The 16,298-nt window shown below is 40.4% G+C and overlaps 1 protein-coding gene across 2 annotated transcripts in view; it reads right to left on the reverse strand.

Annotated features, from left to right (window-relative positions):
* Nucleotides 1-327: 327 nt before the first annotated feature.
* The window catches only part of CCNJL (cyclin J like), a 51,503-nt gene continuing 35,532 nt past the window's right edge, over nucleotides 328-16,298 (reverse strand). For both annotated transcript variants that reach the window (XM_050962763.1, XM_050962762.1), the window contains exons 4-6: nucleotides 4,637-4,936; nucleotides 3,669-3,828; nucleotides 328-2,752 (exon numbers count right to left, since the gene is read on the reverse strand). In XM_050962763.1, the coding sequence (XP_050818720.1) occupies nucleotides 2,314-2,752; nucleotides 3,669-3,828; nucleotides 4,637-4,936 (899 nt within the window). In that variant the 3' untranslated portion in view covers nucleotides 328-2,313. The remainder of the gene's footprint in view (nucleotides 2,753-3,668; nucleotides 3,829-4,636; nucleotides 4,937-16,298) is intronic.

The raw sequence follows: 16,298 nt of genomic DNA on the forward strand, positions 1-16,298 counted from the left end.
GCTGCCACATCTTACACATGGAATAGTTCCTCACTTCCCAAGCAGTGAGTAGCACCTCCCTGATCCTTTACAATTCCTTTTTTGCAAAGCCTTCCTGCGTAGGTTTCCTAAACCATGGAAATACCATTTGTTAATTCATCCTGTGTATCACACTTGCCAAGAGTACTTTTCTGTTGTGTTCCATGAAACACTGTCGACAGCTATAGCTTCTATACACCGGATACTTGACCAAGGGATTACTTTGTGCAAGGTGGGGGTAAAAGTTCACTGGCTCTTTTTCAGAGAAATATACTGTGAGAACACAAACAGTATTAACAATTAAGTATGTCAGATGCAGGTCTTTTGTTTATTGGACAATCTTCATCAAACTAGCAGTGGAAATCGTCACTAAAGAGTGACTGCAGACTGCCAAACACAAGACTTCACATGACCTGTTCTATAGAAGTTAAGAAAAAACACATGGATTCCACACAGTCAGACATGCCCTAGTACCACAACATTCCCCAAATGTTTAAGAGGTTCTTTACAATCTGCTGAATTGCTGAATGACTATAACAGTCATTAAAAGATACACTAAAACCTTGTGGAAATAAGTTCCATATAAATACACAAACAACAGAATAAAAAAAGGGAACTAAATTCTCTAAATTGCTAAACTAATTTCTGTAAGGCATTGTCTCTTCATTTTTGTTAGGATTTGTAGTTTAAAAAAAAATGAAATAGATTTTAAACTTTCCTAGCCTGTTCTGCTAAGGACACGGTCATCTTAATGTGTGACACAAAATTACAATATGCGATATTTTTAAGGAGACCCTCATCGTTAAAACAAATGTTAGCAGACAGGTTATTTTTGAGAGAGATTTCCCACCACCCCAACACATCCCTTAAAAACTAAATTCTCTAAAATATAACTTAAACAGCACTGCCTAACATGATATTTAAAAAAAAACAAAACACAGCATTTGCCACAAAGAGTAAAAGCATATTGCACATTGTCTAGACTGCTGTCCTGAGAACCTTTAAAAAAACAATACTGGCTTCCAGCAACTATGGAATAGTGGTTGCATAGCGAGTGAGTGTTCTACACCCAGGTAAAAGTCTCCATGTTACTTGTAACTATCCACATTACTACACAAATCCTACATATAATTTTTGACCAAACACAGGAAGTTCCATCTCAAAATGGATTTTAAACACATAACCCTTTGGATACATGGTAGCAGGTATTCTCATTTCAGTTAAATTACTAATACCCTTAACCCAGTTTTACTATAATGCTCCAAGATGGAATTTAAAGACCAAAGTTCTGTGCAGCCTAACATTGCAGTCTTAGAATAAAGGCGTAACCATTACTAATTTTCATGGCAGAATTAACTGGTTCCCCTTCTCCACCTCCTCCTCATTAGTACAAGTTCTTCAGTCCTAAACTTCACTTTGACCACAAGACATTAATCCCCAAAAATAACTGAAGGCAGTGAACCCCTTCAGCGTATATATAATAATTTTCTTCCAAGGGGTTTTCTTCAAGTAATATTAGATCCCTGATGTAGCTTGTAAACATTTTTACTAAACAAATTATATCCAGTCACATAAGGCAGCAGCATCTTAAAAACCCTAAAGGTGATTTAAGATTGAGGTTTTTTTACATGAAGGCAGAGAGAGGTTTTGTTCAGTGGCATAGCACCCAAATCCAAGAGGACTTTTAAGGCAAAGAGGATTTGTGGATCGTCTGGGTTGCTTTCACTCCAGGTCAAGGAAAGGGAAAGCAACATTTTACAGAGAGATTTTCCACAGCCTGGGATTGTTCATCCAGATAGCATCAAGAAGCTTCTGTATCATCATTTTTAGTGGTAGTTTCCAGTGGAATAAGCTGCTGTCAGAGAGCGCTTTGGATAAATATCCTCCAACAAGAATGTTATTTGACCAGAAGTCCCTCAGGCATTCCTGCTTGAAATAACCCTTTAAATCACAAGCGTTAGCATTTGTGATTTGTTAGGGCCTGCTGTATGGAAGACTAAGCTAGTAAGCCCCAGAGGGTGTAACTTCTTACACAAGATGCTTTTCAAAGTGACAACCTAAAGTGATGTATGTTATTGCATTTCTGGTTTTCTCAGTCTCATTAAAAGAAAACACCCCAATCCTTGCAGGAATGGCACCCACATTAAAAAGAGTCTGAAGAGCAAACGTCTTCGGAATCAACTAGTTGTAAAGATTCTGCTCCTTTGTGTGTTTTTCGCTGCAAATACACAATTGGCTCACATCCCATGGGGCCCTTTATTCAGACTTTACTCACATCACTATTTTTCTAGAGAGTCATCTGTCAAAACACCTGGGTGTGTAGGTGTGATGTCCACTGAAATAGCTGCTGCCATAGGCCATGGAGATGCAGTGTCTAGGTTCTGTTGCTATAGCTACCTGCATGGTGATAGGTCCTTGGATGGGCAGAGTCTGCACAGAAGGTTGAAGGCTGGCCTGCAGAGCAGAGTAAGAATGCAGTGAGGTGCTAGCACTCCCAGAGAGTAGACTGCTGGGCCTGTGGGCCTGCAAGGAGTCACGGTAAGCAGAGCACAAATCCTGCACTGGAGACTGGAACTGGGAAAGGGCAGTTGAGTGCTGGGCTAGTGGGTGATAACTGGATTGCTGAAAGAGGACCTGAGTTGTGGTTTGGTGGTTCACACTTCCCACTACTTGCTGCTGCAGTGTTATTTGTTTTTTTACCTTGCTGGCTTCTTTGACATCATTCTCATAGTATCTAGAGAAAACAAAAATTAAAGCACAGCATTGTCAAGCAAATGCAACTTATCAGAATGGGTGTAACTATCTGAGGAGTTTCTACAAATTGATTTTCAATTGTCCCCTTGCCAGCCTGTTCCTACATGGTCAGTACAAGTTTTCCCATTGACCCTAATGGGCATAGGATTTGGGTGCTCGTTAGCCTGCACAGGTCAGAGATAAAAAGAACTTACTGTGCTCAATAATGTTCATATTTCACCTGTCAGCACTTTGAATAAATATACCATTTCTATCTACTAACAGCCAATCTGCACCATTAAAACATTCAGTGGGCATTTTGGGGTACACTTGGTCTACAGCATGAAGAAATCTTAAAACGTGCAGCCGTATTGTGTATCAAGACCCCATAAATGCATAGAACCAATAAGGGAATCCTTTCCAGTCTCTGCTAGCAGGACTTGCCTGCATCCACATAGGCTGGGCCGCTGTCATGATCTATCACAACAGGACAAGCAACCTCCTCTACTGGGGGTAGGGGTAAGGGGTGAGAGAGAGAATGAATAGTTCTGGAATGTCTTTGCTGTAAGGGAAATATTGCTATCACTTTACAGCAATGCTTCATACACTAAAAGTGTTATAGCATCGCACATAGAAGCTATAGTGGAAGTCGAATTTTGTGCAGCTTAACCACTCAATTGCATGAATAAATTACCATTCTGGTTGATGCAATGGATTCATGTGCTACCACTGCACCAATATTTAGAAAGATTGCCAATCCCCAACTTTGCTGATATGGGCTGAGATGTACTAATTTCATGTGATCTTGATTACTGCTAAACTAAATGCCATTTGGAGTCTTTTCAGCTCCGCGTTTTTCGAGAGTAATAGTCTATTTAGAGTTTGAGGAATAGGTTACTTTGGTCCAGCAGTCTTACATTAGCATCATTTCGATACACTGGGCAAGATGCTCCCAGGAATAACACGTTAGCAGCTGGAGCTGTGTAGTCCAAGAGGGAGAAATCTGCATACAGATGCGTGAGGCGCACACACAAGCAGCAGCAATCAGAGATGGTCGAAAGTTGAGGAAAGCATAATCTAAAGAAATTTTAAAAATAGTATTACGCTCTGATCGATCACCATTTACTCGGCATTCCATTCACTCTGTGCACATGCAGCAAGGTGGATCAAGTCAAACTTATAGGCCCACAGAAGTGGAACTTTATATTTGATACAGGGGCCTAAGAGTGGCATTTCGTGCCCAGCAAAAGCCTCCACAAATCAGTATGGAATATTTCAAACTATGACCCTGCTGTGAGCTTCTATCTCCTGCAAGCCATTCTGATCTGATCAATTTCATGCAAGTTGAATGGATTCTCACATTCCTAATCAAGTTTTAGCAAGGGTGTCAACTGGAACTAGGTTGGGCCACTTAAACCTTAACCCATTTTTCAGGAATCAAAAATACACTTTAGTTCAAATCTTGCCGCAGCCAAGACGGTGAGCCTCTTTGGCTTTTTAGCAGCTCTCCAAAACCTCTCATCCTCAGAAAGGAAGTAAAAATCCACAGCCCCCATTTCTAGTGACTCTTACTCGGGGGCATCACGGAAAAGTTCTAGGGCTGGGTAATTCCAACCTGCTTTCAGATGCTTGCAAAGAGGGCCATAAGGACTCTTCTAGGAGAAGGGTTCTTCCCTCAGAAGTGCCTTTGATAATTTGCACCATTTGCAGTCCATAGCAATACAGAGGAAAGATATTGCTCTTTGCAGGTATTTGTATTGCACCTACATTGTGCCAGTTTTAAAAGCATTTGTCTGCTATGGATTTTTGCCATTATCCCACTGGAAGACTACCTGAGGGTAAATCTCTACATACCCCACCTCTCACAATTGAGCTGAGATATTACCTTGCACTGAGAAATCAAGGAAGTAGTAAGCATATTTCTCCATGAAAGCTTTGACCTTGGTCAGGGATGTGATGGGCCAGCCATTGTGAAGGTCCTTCTCGCCAACAGAGGCGAAGAGGTAGTAGTCAATATAGTGTGCTGGAGTCGGCAGGCAGAGATTCCAGTTGAAGTTTTCCAAGAGTAGTAGTTCCATCTTGAGCAGGTCTTTTTTATTTAGCACCACATTCACGTTGCACATGTAAGCCAAGTTATTTAACTGCTCCAGCTTTGGAACACGATCCTCCTTTTCTTCAAATTTGCCTTAAAATAAATAAAATTTAAAGATGGATTTCAAAATTGACTCAAAAAAACACTCAGCCCAAGGTCACCTAGATGCAAAGGATCCTACTGCTAGTTGTACATTAGTAAGCACATAGAATTCAAAGATTCATCATGCAGCATGGGGAACCTGCTCTTCTAGCGGGTCTAGCCAGTTTTGTGGACTTAAACCTAAAACTCATCAAGGGGTGTATATGCAGATTTGCAAGGGTCTGTGCAAACACTGTATTTGGTCTATCTGTGCAAGACAAAGGTGTGCAGCTCTGGTGAACTATGAGCTCCAGAAGTACTTACTGGGGCAAGGGAAAAAGGAAGGAAAGTGAGGTCTGATCAAGTCTTGCCATGTGAATATAAGGTATCTTTCAATCTAAGCTTCCTTGTCTTTAAGAGCGACTCAAATATGCCAAATACCAACACTAGATACATGCAAGTCGAGGAGGCCCACACGACTTGAGACAATAGCAAATTTTACAGAGATGGGTACATGCTCGCACTATTATGAAGCTGTGTCACCAGTGTTGTCTTTCCTTAAAGATTTAGTGAAACCGACCCAGCCAAAGGTATTGGAATCCTAAACGAATCTCCCAAAGGATAAGCCCACCTCCCCATGAGGACTTATATCACACTCAAAGGTTTAGCAACAGAGTCAGACAAAAAAAAAAAAAAAAAAAAAAAAAAAAGTGACGATTTGCAATTGAGTAGTATTTTCCCTGCAAGGATCTCAAAAGGAGCTTGTTTCCATAGCACAGAACATTTGTAAGATTCTTCTATGTGGTATTAAGATAAATTTACAAAATAAAAATCTGTCCAATTTATTTTTAATTAGTGCATCTCGGTAAAATGCCTTGCATAATGAGACCCAAATCCCTGGGTGGGTAAAATGCCTAGCATAATGAGACCCAAATCCCTGGGTGGGTCCTTTGGGTGCTACTTCAGTAGAGATGATTGTGGCAGATAAATAATAAAAGTGCTTTAAAAATCATCAAGAAATTTGAAAGAGAGGGATTGAAAGGGAGGGAGAAAAAGCTTGAGTAAATTCCTCTTCCCCCAAATCCATCCAAATAAACCCAAGCAGATTTTAAGCATGTTTTTTAGAACAGTACTGAACACCACTGGCCCTTGTATATCCTTGCTGCTGTTATCCCATATTCAGCTCACCCAGTGCAGCGTCTTTGCAGTGCAGCTCAGCCTCAGATGGTTGTAAAATGTTTCAATACAAAAACCCGACCAAAAAATCAGTCACCATAAACATAAAGAGGTTGTAAAAAGAAGAGCCTATAAAATAGAATGCAAAATAAGAAGATACAAAGTGCAGTGAGATATGGGAAAGAACAAGACCTCTCTATTTGTTCTCCTATCTTCCCTCTGACAAATCCCTACATTTTTATTCTAGTATTCAAACAGCTATCAGTAGCTAAAGGAGTGCACATCAATCCCATGATCAGGAAAGTCTTAGAATATGGTTAGACAAGAGATTTAAAATTTGGTTCGGCGATCAAATATCAGCAAGACCCACAACTTGGTTCTTCCTTTGGATATACAATGGCAGTTCCCTGATACACAAGTGCAGATAAATTAAGAACACTAATACACTTCCAGGGAAGTCTCAAGACACCAGTGGCCTTTTCAAAAAAGAGTGGTCTAAATAACTTGTTCCTTGAGTTTAACCATCCACCTACTTTTCTCTGATTTAGAATTTGCTTTCTGCCTTACAACTAAGTAATCCCATCTTTGCAGCCATCTTGAATTAGATTGACTGCATCTGCTTAACAATAATTTATCTATTAAACATTTGTTCAGGATCTTATAGAAGCAGATGTTGGAATTCATTAGCATTTTTATACATAGCGGAGAGCTTGGCAGCACATCCTGGGAGATGCAATTGCATTCTGTAGGAAAACTGTATTTCAATATGAAAAGAGAATCTGCTTCTATTTTAAGAGTTTTATTCTGCACATGGTTTCAGAAGTGAACAAAAAATCCAAGATCAGCATGTATCTAAGCAAAACAATCTGCTAAACTATGAACTGTGACATTTAACTTCTCAGATAATAGAAATATATACTGGAAAAAACAAGCCATTTCTACAGCAAGTTATCTTTTTTGGGAAAAAAACTGTTCTGAACCTAAGCATTTGTTATTTAAATAGAGAGAACAAGGCAGTAGCTATAGTGCTAACTCAAAATGTAACTGCTTTAAATAAGAGTCTAATTTAAAATATATACTCCTAATGATTGGGTATATTATGGAGTCCATAGAAAAACTGTAACCTATTAAAAATACACACTTATCTATTGACAAATGCCTTTCTGGTCATGTTGGGGTTTTAGCCATCACTGACATCAATTTATTCAATACCTTTGTTTAAAAACCTCAGATTCTCCCAGATTTCTCATGGAAAGAGACAGGAAAACACCTCAATTTCTGAGCATGCTATAGTATATAGATAGACCTATCAGGAAAATCATGTTACTGTCGAGTAAAAACTGGCTTCAAGAAATCAACTAACACACGCACTTAACCCATTCTTTTCATGAATGATGTGTTGAAGATGAGTGCCTGTATATCATTTTAGCCAGAATTTCAGCTCTTTCTAGTGCAAATATGTCCCTCTTGTTTTCTTTTCCAGCAGCACTGACACTCCATAGGTCTCTAACCAAGTAGGTACCCAAGTACTCTTAGTCCCTCCTGCAATGCTGGCCATCTAAATGAGAGAAGCTCAATACTCCTACTGCTAGTTAGATCAAATTACAAGCTTAAAAGACAAGACCATAATACCCTTCCTCAACCTCTGTCATATGCCTTGCAAGGTGCCCCCATCATGACAATGATTCAACAGACCCTAGTAAAACTAAAAAGGGAGCAACAAAGAGATTAATACCACCAATTTCACTGTATTGGGCAAGTGGAGACTTGAAATTACAAATATTCAGTAATGTTATACAAGTGCCCAAAACAGAAAAATCTTACCATGCTACCAAAACTATCAACACTACTATGCATATACCCCTGTGGTTTTTTTGTTTTGTTTTTAAATATGCACACACAATATGTTGGGTTGCGTGTGGCGAGGGAGAAATACACCTTAAAAAGTATAAATTGCTTCAGTGGTACTTTTGAAGTTGTGTTGCCTAGTGATTAGAGCAAATACTTGCATCACCAAAGTCTCATGGCCAACAAGACCTGAATTATTAATGCCAATTTAATTTACTTCTTTTAAAAAGAAAAATCACTCCCTTTCAGGCTTTCACAGGGGCTAAAGAAGTTTTAAAAAACAAACATTGTCATTTCCCATTTACACACCAACTTTTAAGGTATGTTTTCACTTCAGAGTTACCTCTGGCTCTCACTCATGTTTTATCCTTAATTCCCCTACCCTTCAAACACAATTCCCCCCTTTCTCTCACATTTCAGCCAGGGCTGATGGCTCATCTAGGGATATAGTCTAAAGCTTGGGCAACAACAAGGACACAAAACTCAGGTATTGCTTTGCAGAGTGGCTGCTCGCACCCAGGCTATACTAACTCAGATACCAATGAGCCCAATTAACTCTACAGTGGAGAAATGTCCTAAAATAATTTACCACAAAAGGTTAGTGACTGCCAGATTTAGGTCTGGTTCACACTTGGACCTGAATCAATTGAAAAGATTTAAATCAGAAGTTTGCGCCAATATAATTAGATCAATTTTAAAGAGATTTTGTTACACTGGTGAAAGTTTTCCCTAACATATATATAGAAGCCCTAAATTACTCACATGGATGCGTTCTCTTTCAATATGGAACTAGTCAGCTGTGATTAAAGTGACTTCTCTTCAACATCCTGCACTAAAAGTATTATTTTTCAACACTCAAGTTGGTTTAATCAAAGTCTAATCATTTTTCAGTTATACACATTCATTGCAATTTTATACTGCATTCAGGTTGCCATCGGAAAGGCCTACTTTCCATCCTTCACAACTCCCCCATGGAAAAAAGAAAAAGGTCTTTTTATCTGAAGCTAGACATGAAAGGTCTGGATCCCAGAAACAAGCTGGCAAGTTGAAGCTTATACCATGTTTAGGCTTTTCCTTCCAATGGAGATTTCCTGTGCTCCGAGTATTCTTGTATTTGTTTACATACCTATCCATGGGAGAAAAAAATTGAAAATACAATATGTCAGGGTAGGCAACCTGCAGCACGCGAGCTGATTTTCAGTGGCATTCACACTGCCCGGGTGGCTCTGCATTTTAATTTAATTTTAAAAGAAGCTTCTTAAACATTTTAACCTTATTTACTTTACAGACAATAGTTTAGTTATATATTATAGAAATATATAGAAAGAGATCTTCTAAAAACATTACAATGTATGACTGGCACACAAAACCTTAAATTAGAGTGAATAAATGAAGGCTCGGCACACCATTTCTGAAAGGTTGTCAACCCCTGCAGTAGGTTTCCAAACTCATATGGTGTAAAACACACACACAGAGAAAGGGTTCTCTGCAAATAGCTCTATACATGCTACATTCAATATGCAGCATTCCAAACACAGAGCCAAACTGTTCCTCTAAACATTCTATCTGGTGGGTAAATATTACCTTCTTGGTTGAATGGAAACATACTTCAGTAACTATATGGCCTGCAGCAGTATGAGGCCTACAATAAAATTGGAGAAGTGCTCTGGGCAAAGGGAGAAATGAGGCGGATTAAGAAATATTGAAGAGTTTCTGACCTTTGTTCTGCCATTCCAAGCATTGCTTATAGCTCTGTCCAACCCAGTTCTGTGGAATCTAGCTGCATATCAAGCCTCTATAGCCATTCATGTTTAGTATTTTTCTTTACGTTTCTATCATTGCTACCCAAGTGCTGTTGTTTTAACCAATAGCCTCTATTGCCATAGTATTTCAGCACTCACAGTCTTCTTCCTTTCAGACACCCCTATTGTGACAGGAAAATGCTACTATCCCCATTTTACAGATGAGGAATGGAGGCACAGAGAAATAAGACCTGGCCTACACTTAACAATTAATTTGACATAGCTACGTCGCTCAGGGTTGTGAAGAGAAACTGCCCTGAGTGCCACTGTTAGGGTGACCTAAACCCTGGTGTAGGTGCAGTAATGCCTCTCAGAGAAGTGGATGAACTGCATTGATAGGAACGACCCTTCCGTTGACGTAGGAACGGTCTATACCAGTGGAGGGCAACCTACGGTCTGTGAGGGTAATCTGCTGGTGGGCTGTAAGATAGTTTGTTTACATTGAATATCTGCAGGCACAGCTCCCAGTGGCTGCTGTTTGCCATTCCCAGCCAATGGGAGCTGCAGGAAGCGGTGCAGGTTGCCCAGGGCCGCACAACGGCGGGCGGTGCAAATAGGGCAAATTTGCCCCAGGTCCCAGACCCCACAGTGGCCCCACAAGCCTTGGCCTGGTGGCGGTCCGGGTCGTCAGCAGCATTTCAGTGGCGGGGGGGCCCTTCAGTGCTGCCGAAGATGCGGAGCAACTAAAGGGCCCCCCATCACTGAAATGCCGCCGAAGACCTGGACCACCACCGGGTGAGTACAAGCACCACAGCTCCCCTGCTTTGCCCTAGGCCTCTGGAATCCTCTGGGGGGCCCTGAGGTTGTCGACCATTGGCCCACTCCTGTGGCACAGCTGCATTGCCATAGCTGTGCCGTAGCAGTATAGACATGCCCTAAAGGATTTACTCAAGGTCACATATGAAATCTGGTAGAGCAGGAACTTAACGAATGTCTCGCAAATGCTAGGCTAGCGCCCTAGCCACTGGTCTTTCCTCTTGACAAGACTACCTTTCCTCTTGAGTCTACACAAATGCTGCCTGCCACCCCTTTGCTACCACCCTTAGGAAATGTGATAGAAAGCTGATCCAGAAATGGGTCTTTCTATTGTAGTGAAACCTGCTTTCATTTCAGAACAGACGAGATTCAGGGGCCAAAATTTCTAACAACTGAAATGAGTCTCCTAAATCCACCCTAGGCACCTGGATAAGTTCCTGATTTTTAAAGATGTCTAGCACTTGGAAGTTCCCCTCTTTGTCCAGGATTGTCTTAAAGACAAATGCACACATTTTACAACAGTTCTCTCCCCACTCTCAAGTCAGCTCTGAGTTACCTGGTAAAGTTCTAATGACATAAACTAATTTAATGTGCCAAACTGCAATGCAATAGGTAATCACTCAAGTACCCATAAAATATGGAATGCCCAATAGCTGTACTCAGATTCAAAACCTCTTTCAACACCTACAAATATGCCATCTTGTGTTTTAATCAGCATTAAGGCCTGCTCTACTGTAGGAAGAGGTGTGTGAGCTAGCCATTTTTTTTTAAAAGGCCTTTTCCCTAGTGTAGGCATCCCGAAAGGGCTTTTCAGGCATATTAAACTAACTTTATGAAGCTAACCTGAATGAAAGCCATATCTCCCCTTGTTCATAGAATATCAGGGTTGGAAGAGACTTCAGGAGGTCATCTAGTCCAACCCCCGACTCAAAGCAGAACCAATCCCCAACTAAATCATCCCAGCCAGGGCTTTGTGAAGCCTAACCTTAAAAACCTCTAAGGAAGGAGATTCCACCACCTCCCTAGGTAACCCATTCCAATGCTACACCGCCCTCCTAGTGAAAAAGTTTTTCCTAATATCCAGCCTAAACCTCCCCCACAGCAACTGGAGACCATTACTCCTTGTTCTGTCATCTGCTACCACTGAGAACAGTCTAGATCCATCCTCTTTGAAATCCCCCCTCATTCTTCTCTTCTGTAGACTAAACAATCCCAGTTCCCTCCTCATAAGTCATGTGCTCCAGCCCCTTAATAATTTGTGTTGCTCTCCACTGGACTCTTTCCAATTTTTCCACATCCTTCTTGTAGGGTGGACTGGACACAGTACTCCAGATGAGGCCTCACCAATGTCAAATAGAGGGGAATGATCTTGTCCCTCCATCTGCTGGCAATACCCCTACTTATACAGCTAGAGTCACCAGATGTCCCGGTTTTATAGGGACAGTCCCAATTTTGGGGTCTTTTTCTTATATAGGCTCCTATTACACCCCACCCCATCCCCATTTTTCACATTTGCTGTCTGGTCACCCTATATACAGCCTAAAATACCGTTAGCCTTCTTGGCAACAAGGGCACACTGTTGACCCATATCCAGCTTCTCGGCCACTGTAACCCCTAGGTCCTTTTCTGCAGAACTGTTGCCTAGCCATTCAGTCCCTAGTATGTAGCAGTGCATGGGATTCTTCCGCCCTAAGTGCACTTGTCCTTGTTGAACCTCAGATTTCTTTTCACCCAATCCTCTGATTTGTCCAGGCCCCTTTGTACCCTATCCCTACCCTCCAGCATATCTACCCATTGACCCATCAAGATTGGACCATAGTGACTTTCACGTGAAGTGAGGCGTCAGAGTCAAGACTACAGTGTAGTAGCCCCAAATCCCCATTCTTTGCTTCTAGTAGCCCCTAATTTATACCACCCCTCTGTAAATCATTTAACGACCATTTATTCTGATCGTTTGAAAGGGGCTTGGTGAAAGGTCTGCAGTCAAGTGTGGAGAAACAACATGATTTGGGGAAACTCAGCAGCTAAAGATTGATATTCAGAAAGAAAATTCATTCAGCTGTGTTATTTGAAAGCTAAAATGCACATGCTACAAGAGGGAAGACACAAAGCCCTGAGGCAGCTCCAACTTTGCCCTGCTTTTGTAGGATTTCTTTTTCTTCCTGTCTAGCAGGGCCTCATTAAGATCAGGTCATTGAAAGGTTAGGAAAAGTATACAGTAACCAAGTAATTAACATAAATAATTCCTATGGTATTAGGAGACAGTTACATTTTCACAGAGCCAGGATGGCTGTACTGCACTCAACTTTTTTAGGCTACATTTACCACTGTACTGGACTGTGGCTTTCCCCTGAATGAGTCATCTACTTCTCAAAAGTAGTTACAAAGAGCATTGCCACTAGAAAAGCAGCACGTACAGGTCTCCATTCACCTTTCCTGAATGGAAGCCGTGTCACACACATTTGATTCCCAGTGTGTGACCAATTGAGAGATAATGGAATAATGAGAGGGTTAGTTTGGTGCAAAGTTAAGCATGTAGTAATTAATGCCTTCTGCACTGCAAAATTTTCAACATAGTTCAAAGGCAGCAATAAAACAGATTCACTAAAAAGAGTTTCTCGCTTTAAATTATTTGTTTGCTGCAAATTCTAACCAACTACTTTGATGTATGGTTACACGAGTGACACACAGGTTATCATCCCTTTTTGCTTCTGCAGTGATCAGTGCTACTACACACCCTTAGAATCTTCCCTTCATCAATCCATTTTTCAAACTAACAGGAAGAGCCTTTAAACATCAGAGCTATCTACTGTACAAATTTGATTGTTATTAAGTCTAAAATATGAAAGTAAAAAAAAAATCAGTAAGATCTTGCTGTTCAAGGTGATGTTTTCCTTTGTTCATCTTTGACACTCATCAGCAGATTAAAAAGGTGACACTACAAATTTTTAATTCCACACGTTAGGTTTCAAAAAACTTGTCTAACTTTCAGAAGATGACAACATCCTCCATATTATTTGAGTTTCTTCAGGTATTGCCACAGAGCAATATTTTATAGCCAAAGGATGTGTTCTACACTATTTTAGGAACACCGCAGGAATGTCTATAGAGCAGCAGCCATTGTGCCGAAAAACATGTTATTTATTAAAAACAAAATTCAGCCTTAAAATTCCAACAGTGAAGCAGGAGAGAAATAGTGACACAATCAATGAACCAAAAAGAAACTAAGATTCGAGAGTGAATTAGGGCACAGAGCAACAAAGAGTCCTGCGGCACCTTATAGACTAACAGAAGTATTGGAGCATGAGCTTTCGTGGGTGAACACCCACTTTGTCAGACGCATCTGAGGAAGTGGGTATTCACCCACGAAACCTTATGCTCCAATACTTCTGTTAGTCTATAAGGTGCCGCAGGACTCTGTCGCTTTTTACAGATCCAGAGTAACACTGCTACCCCTCTGATATTAGGGCACAGAATTCATGCATTAGTCTCTCACTTTTACAGATCATTTTGAATCAGTTTTTAAAGCTCCCCCTCTGGACTTTATGACTCACCTAAAGCTATCCTAGCCCTTGGCACAGAAATTTCAGAAGAGTGTACTGGAGGACCTCTGTGAGAAACTCTGTGTTCTTGTGTAACTAAGAACTAGCTAAACTAACAATCAGTTCCATAAATTCTAAATCACTCCTCCCTCCCACTCAATCACAGATGTCTTCAAAAGCTTTTTGCAGTTTGGAAAACAATCCATGACTGTACAACCTGGAAAGTATCAAGAAAACAACGTTCTGTCCTGTTTGGCTTTAATCAAGATGATTTATTACATGCTTTAAATTTAAACAATGACAGCTAAGTTCAGTTGTGGTGTTCAAATTTCAGCTGTTTTGAATGCTCTCAGAACTACTTTTAACTTTTGCTCCTCAGCACTGGTAGTTTCTAAGTTGGATGTTAAATAAAAATTAGCAGCCAGAAGAAATCCATGACCTACGATATGGACTTTAGCTGGAGGAGTTGAAGCAAAATTCTATACAAAGCAGCCCTTCAAATCATCACATTGCAGATAGAATCATCACAGGAAGTTAAAAAAGTCCTATGGCAAACAATATTCTGTAATACGAAGTTACTTGAGCTACTTTCCAATACAACTTTCCAGCGATTATCAAGTTATATATGGACATGTTTTCTCTTACCCTAATTCCAGCCTGACCTATCCATGTTGCTTCTCAATTCATTGAGCACATGGTGCAGTTTACCTCTACTCTGCACTTTAAAATTACTTGAATTTGAAAACAGGAAGAGTTCTTACATCAGATCTGTTAGGTCACAATCAGGGTGCAAAGTCATTAAAAAAAAAATCACAATTTATATTGTAAATTGCTAATGCCATTTCTCCCCTCCCCAGCCTTAATTGTCAAAGTAGATGTTTTGTGCTTGTTCCTTTAGTTTCACAGTAGGATACAAGCACAAAATACAACATTTATAGGTAAACAGCCTGTGCCAGATTTGCAACCAATGCCATTTTCTCACACGTTCTATAGCTACAAATCAAGGAAGCTGAAAGTGTTTCAGCTAGGCTATACTCCATCACCATGAAGTCACTTGGGTCTGTATAACAATGTCACTCAGTATGAAAATCCACACCCCTGAACGACAATTAAACTGACCTAACCCCCAAGTGTAAACAGCACTAGGTTGATGGGAGAATTCTCCCGTCAACCTAGCTACCACCTCTCAGAGAGGTGGGGTTACCTATGCTGACAGGAGAAGTCCTCCCACTGGTGTATGTAATATCTACACTGAAGAGCTGCAGCATTTTAAGCATAGACAAGTTCTTAGATGCTTTTGAAAATCCCACTCTGAGGTGCCTAAATTTTCCTAGAATCCTGATTGTAGGGTCCTATTTTTGAAACTGTTGGCCTGTGTGTAAAGAGTTCCAATTCCTTTGTTAATGCATTGAAAAACCTAAACATATCATTAAATACTGAAGCAGTTTTGTTTTCAAGTGATGCCTCTAAAGAAAAGAATAATTAAAAATACAGCAGCCTCTGACGCTGCAAACACTTATGCACAAGCTTAACTTTAAGCACATGAGCAGAGCTATTGAATTCAATGGAACTACTTGGGTGAGCGAAGTTACATACCTGCTTGAGCGTGTGCAGGATCTGGGCTTTAATTTTCAATGTTTTGTTCTTTGCCTATAGCAGTTTTGTAAAATACAAATAAGATGTCCTTCCAGTAGTGTTCTTCTTAAGAAGCAGCATGCGTAACTAAATTTTAATCTAAAGTTACAATAGCAAAAGTTGTAAATTAGGTGCATTCAGATTTAAATCACTCCACTCTGGTCACAATCAAGGGGTTTTCCCAGTGTAAAAAACTTGCTTTCTTTAAAAAGAAATATGTTTGGCTAGTTAGAGTGAAAGCCTGAAACAGTATTGCCAAGAGGAACAGATTTAAGTCAAACAGAAAAGAACATTTCATTAGCTCATCTGTCCGCCAGAAAGGATTAAAATGGCCTACTCATGCTGGCTTTTAACTAGGAAAAAAAGATAAAGGTTTAAAAAGGGGCACCACAGCTGTCAAAAGGTACCTGAAGCAACAGTTGCTATGCAATCCTAGCTACAGTGCGCAGCTCAGAGCGTTTACCTGGGGGTTTGTGGGAGGAGAGGACAAGGAAGGTCTTCCAGGGGGTTTGCACAGTGATGAAAATAAAAGACATGCAATTAGTTTTATTAGAGTTTCAGAGTCCAACAGAGGAGTGCGGTAAAAAGGAATAGATTGTCAGTTTAAAGAGTCAT

The sequence above is a fragment of the Gopherus flavomarginatus genome, chromosome 7 (genome assembly GCF_025201925.1).
Source record: "Gopherus flavomarginatus isolate rGopFla2 chromosome 7, rGopFla2.mat.asm, whole genome shotgun sequence".
Lineage (NCBI taxonomy): Eukaryota > Metazoa > Chordata > Testudines > Testudinidae > Gopherus > Gopherus flavomarginatus.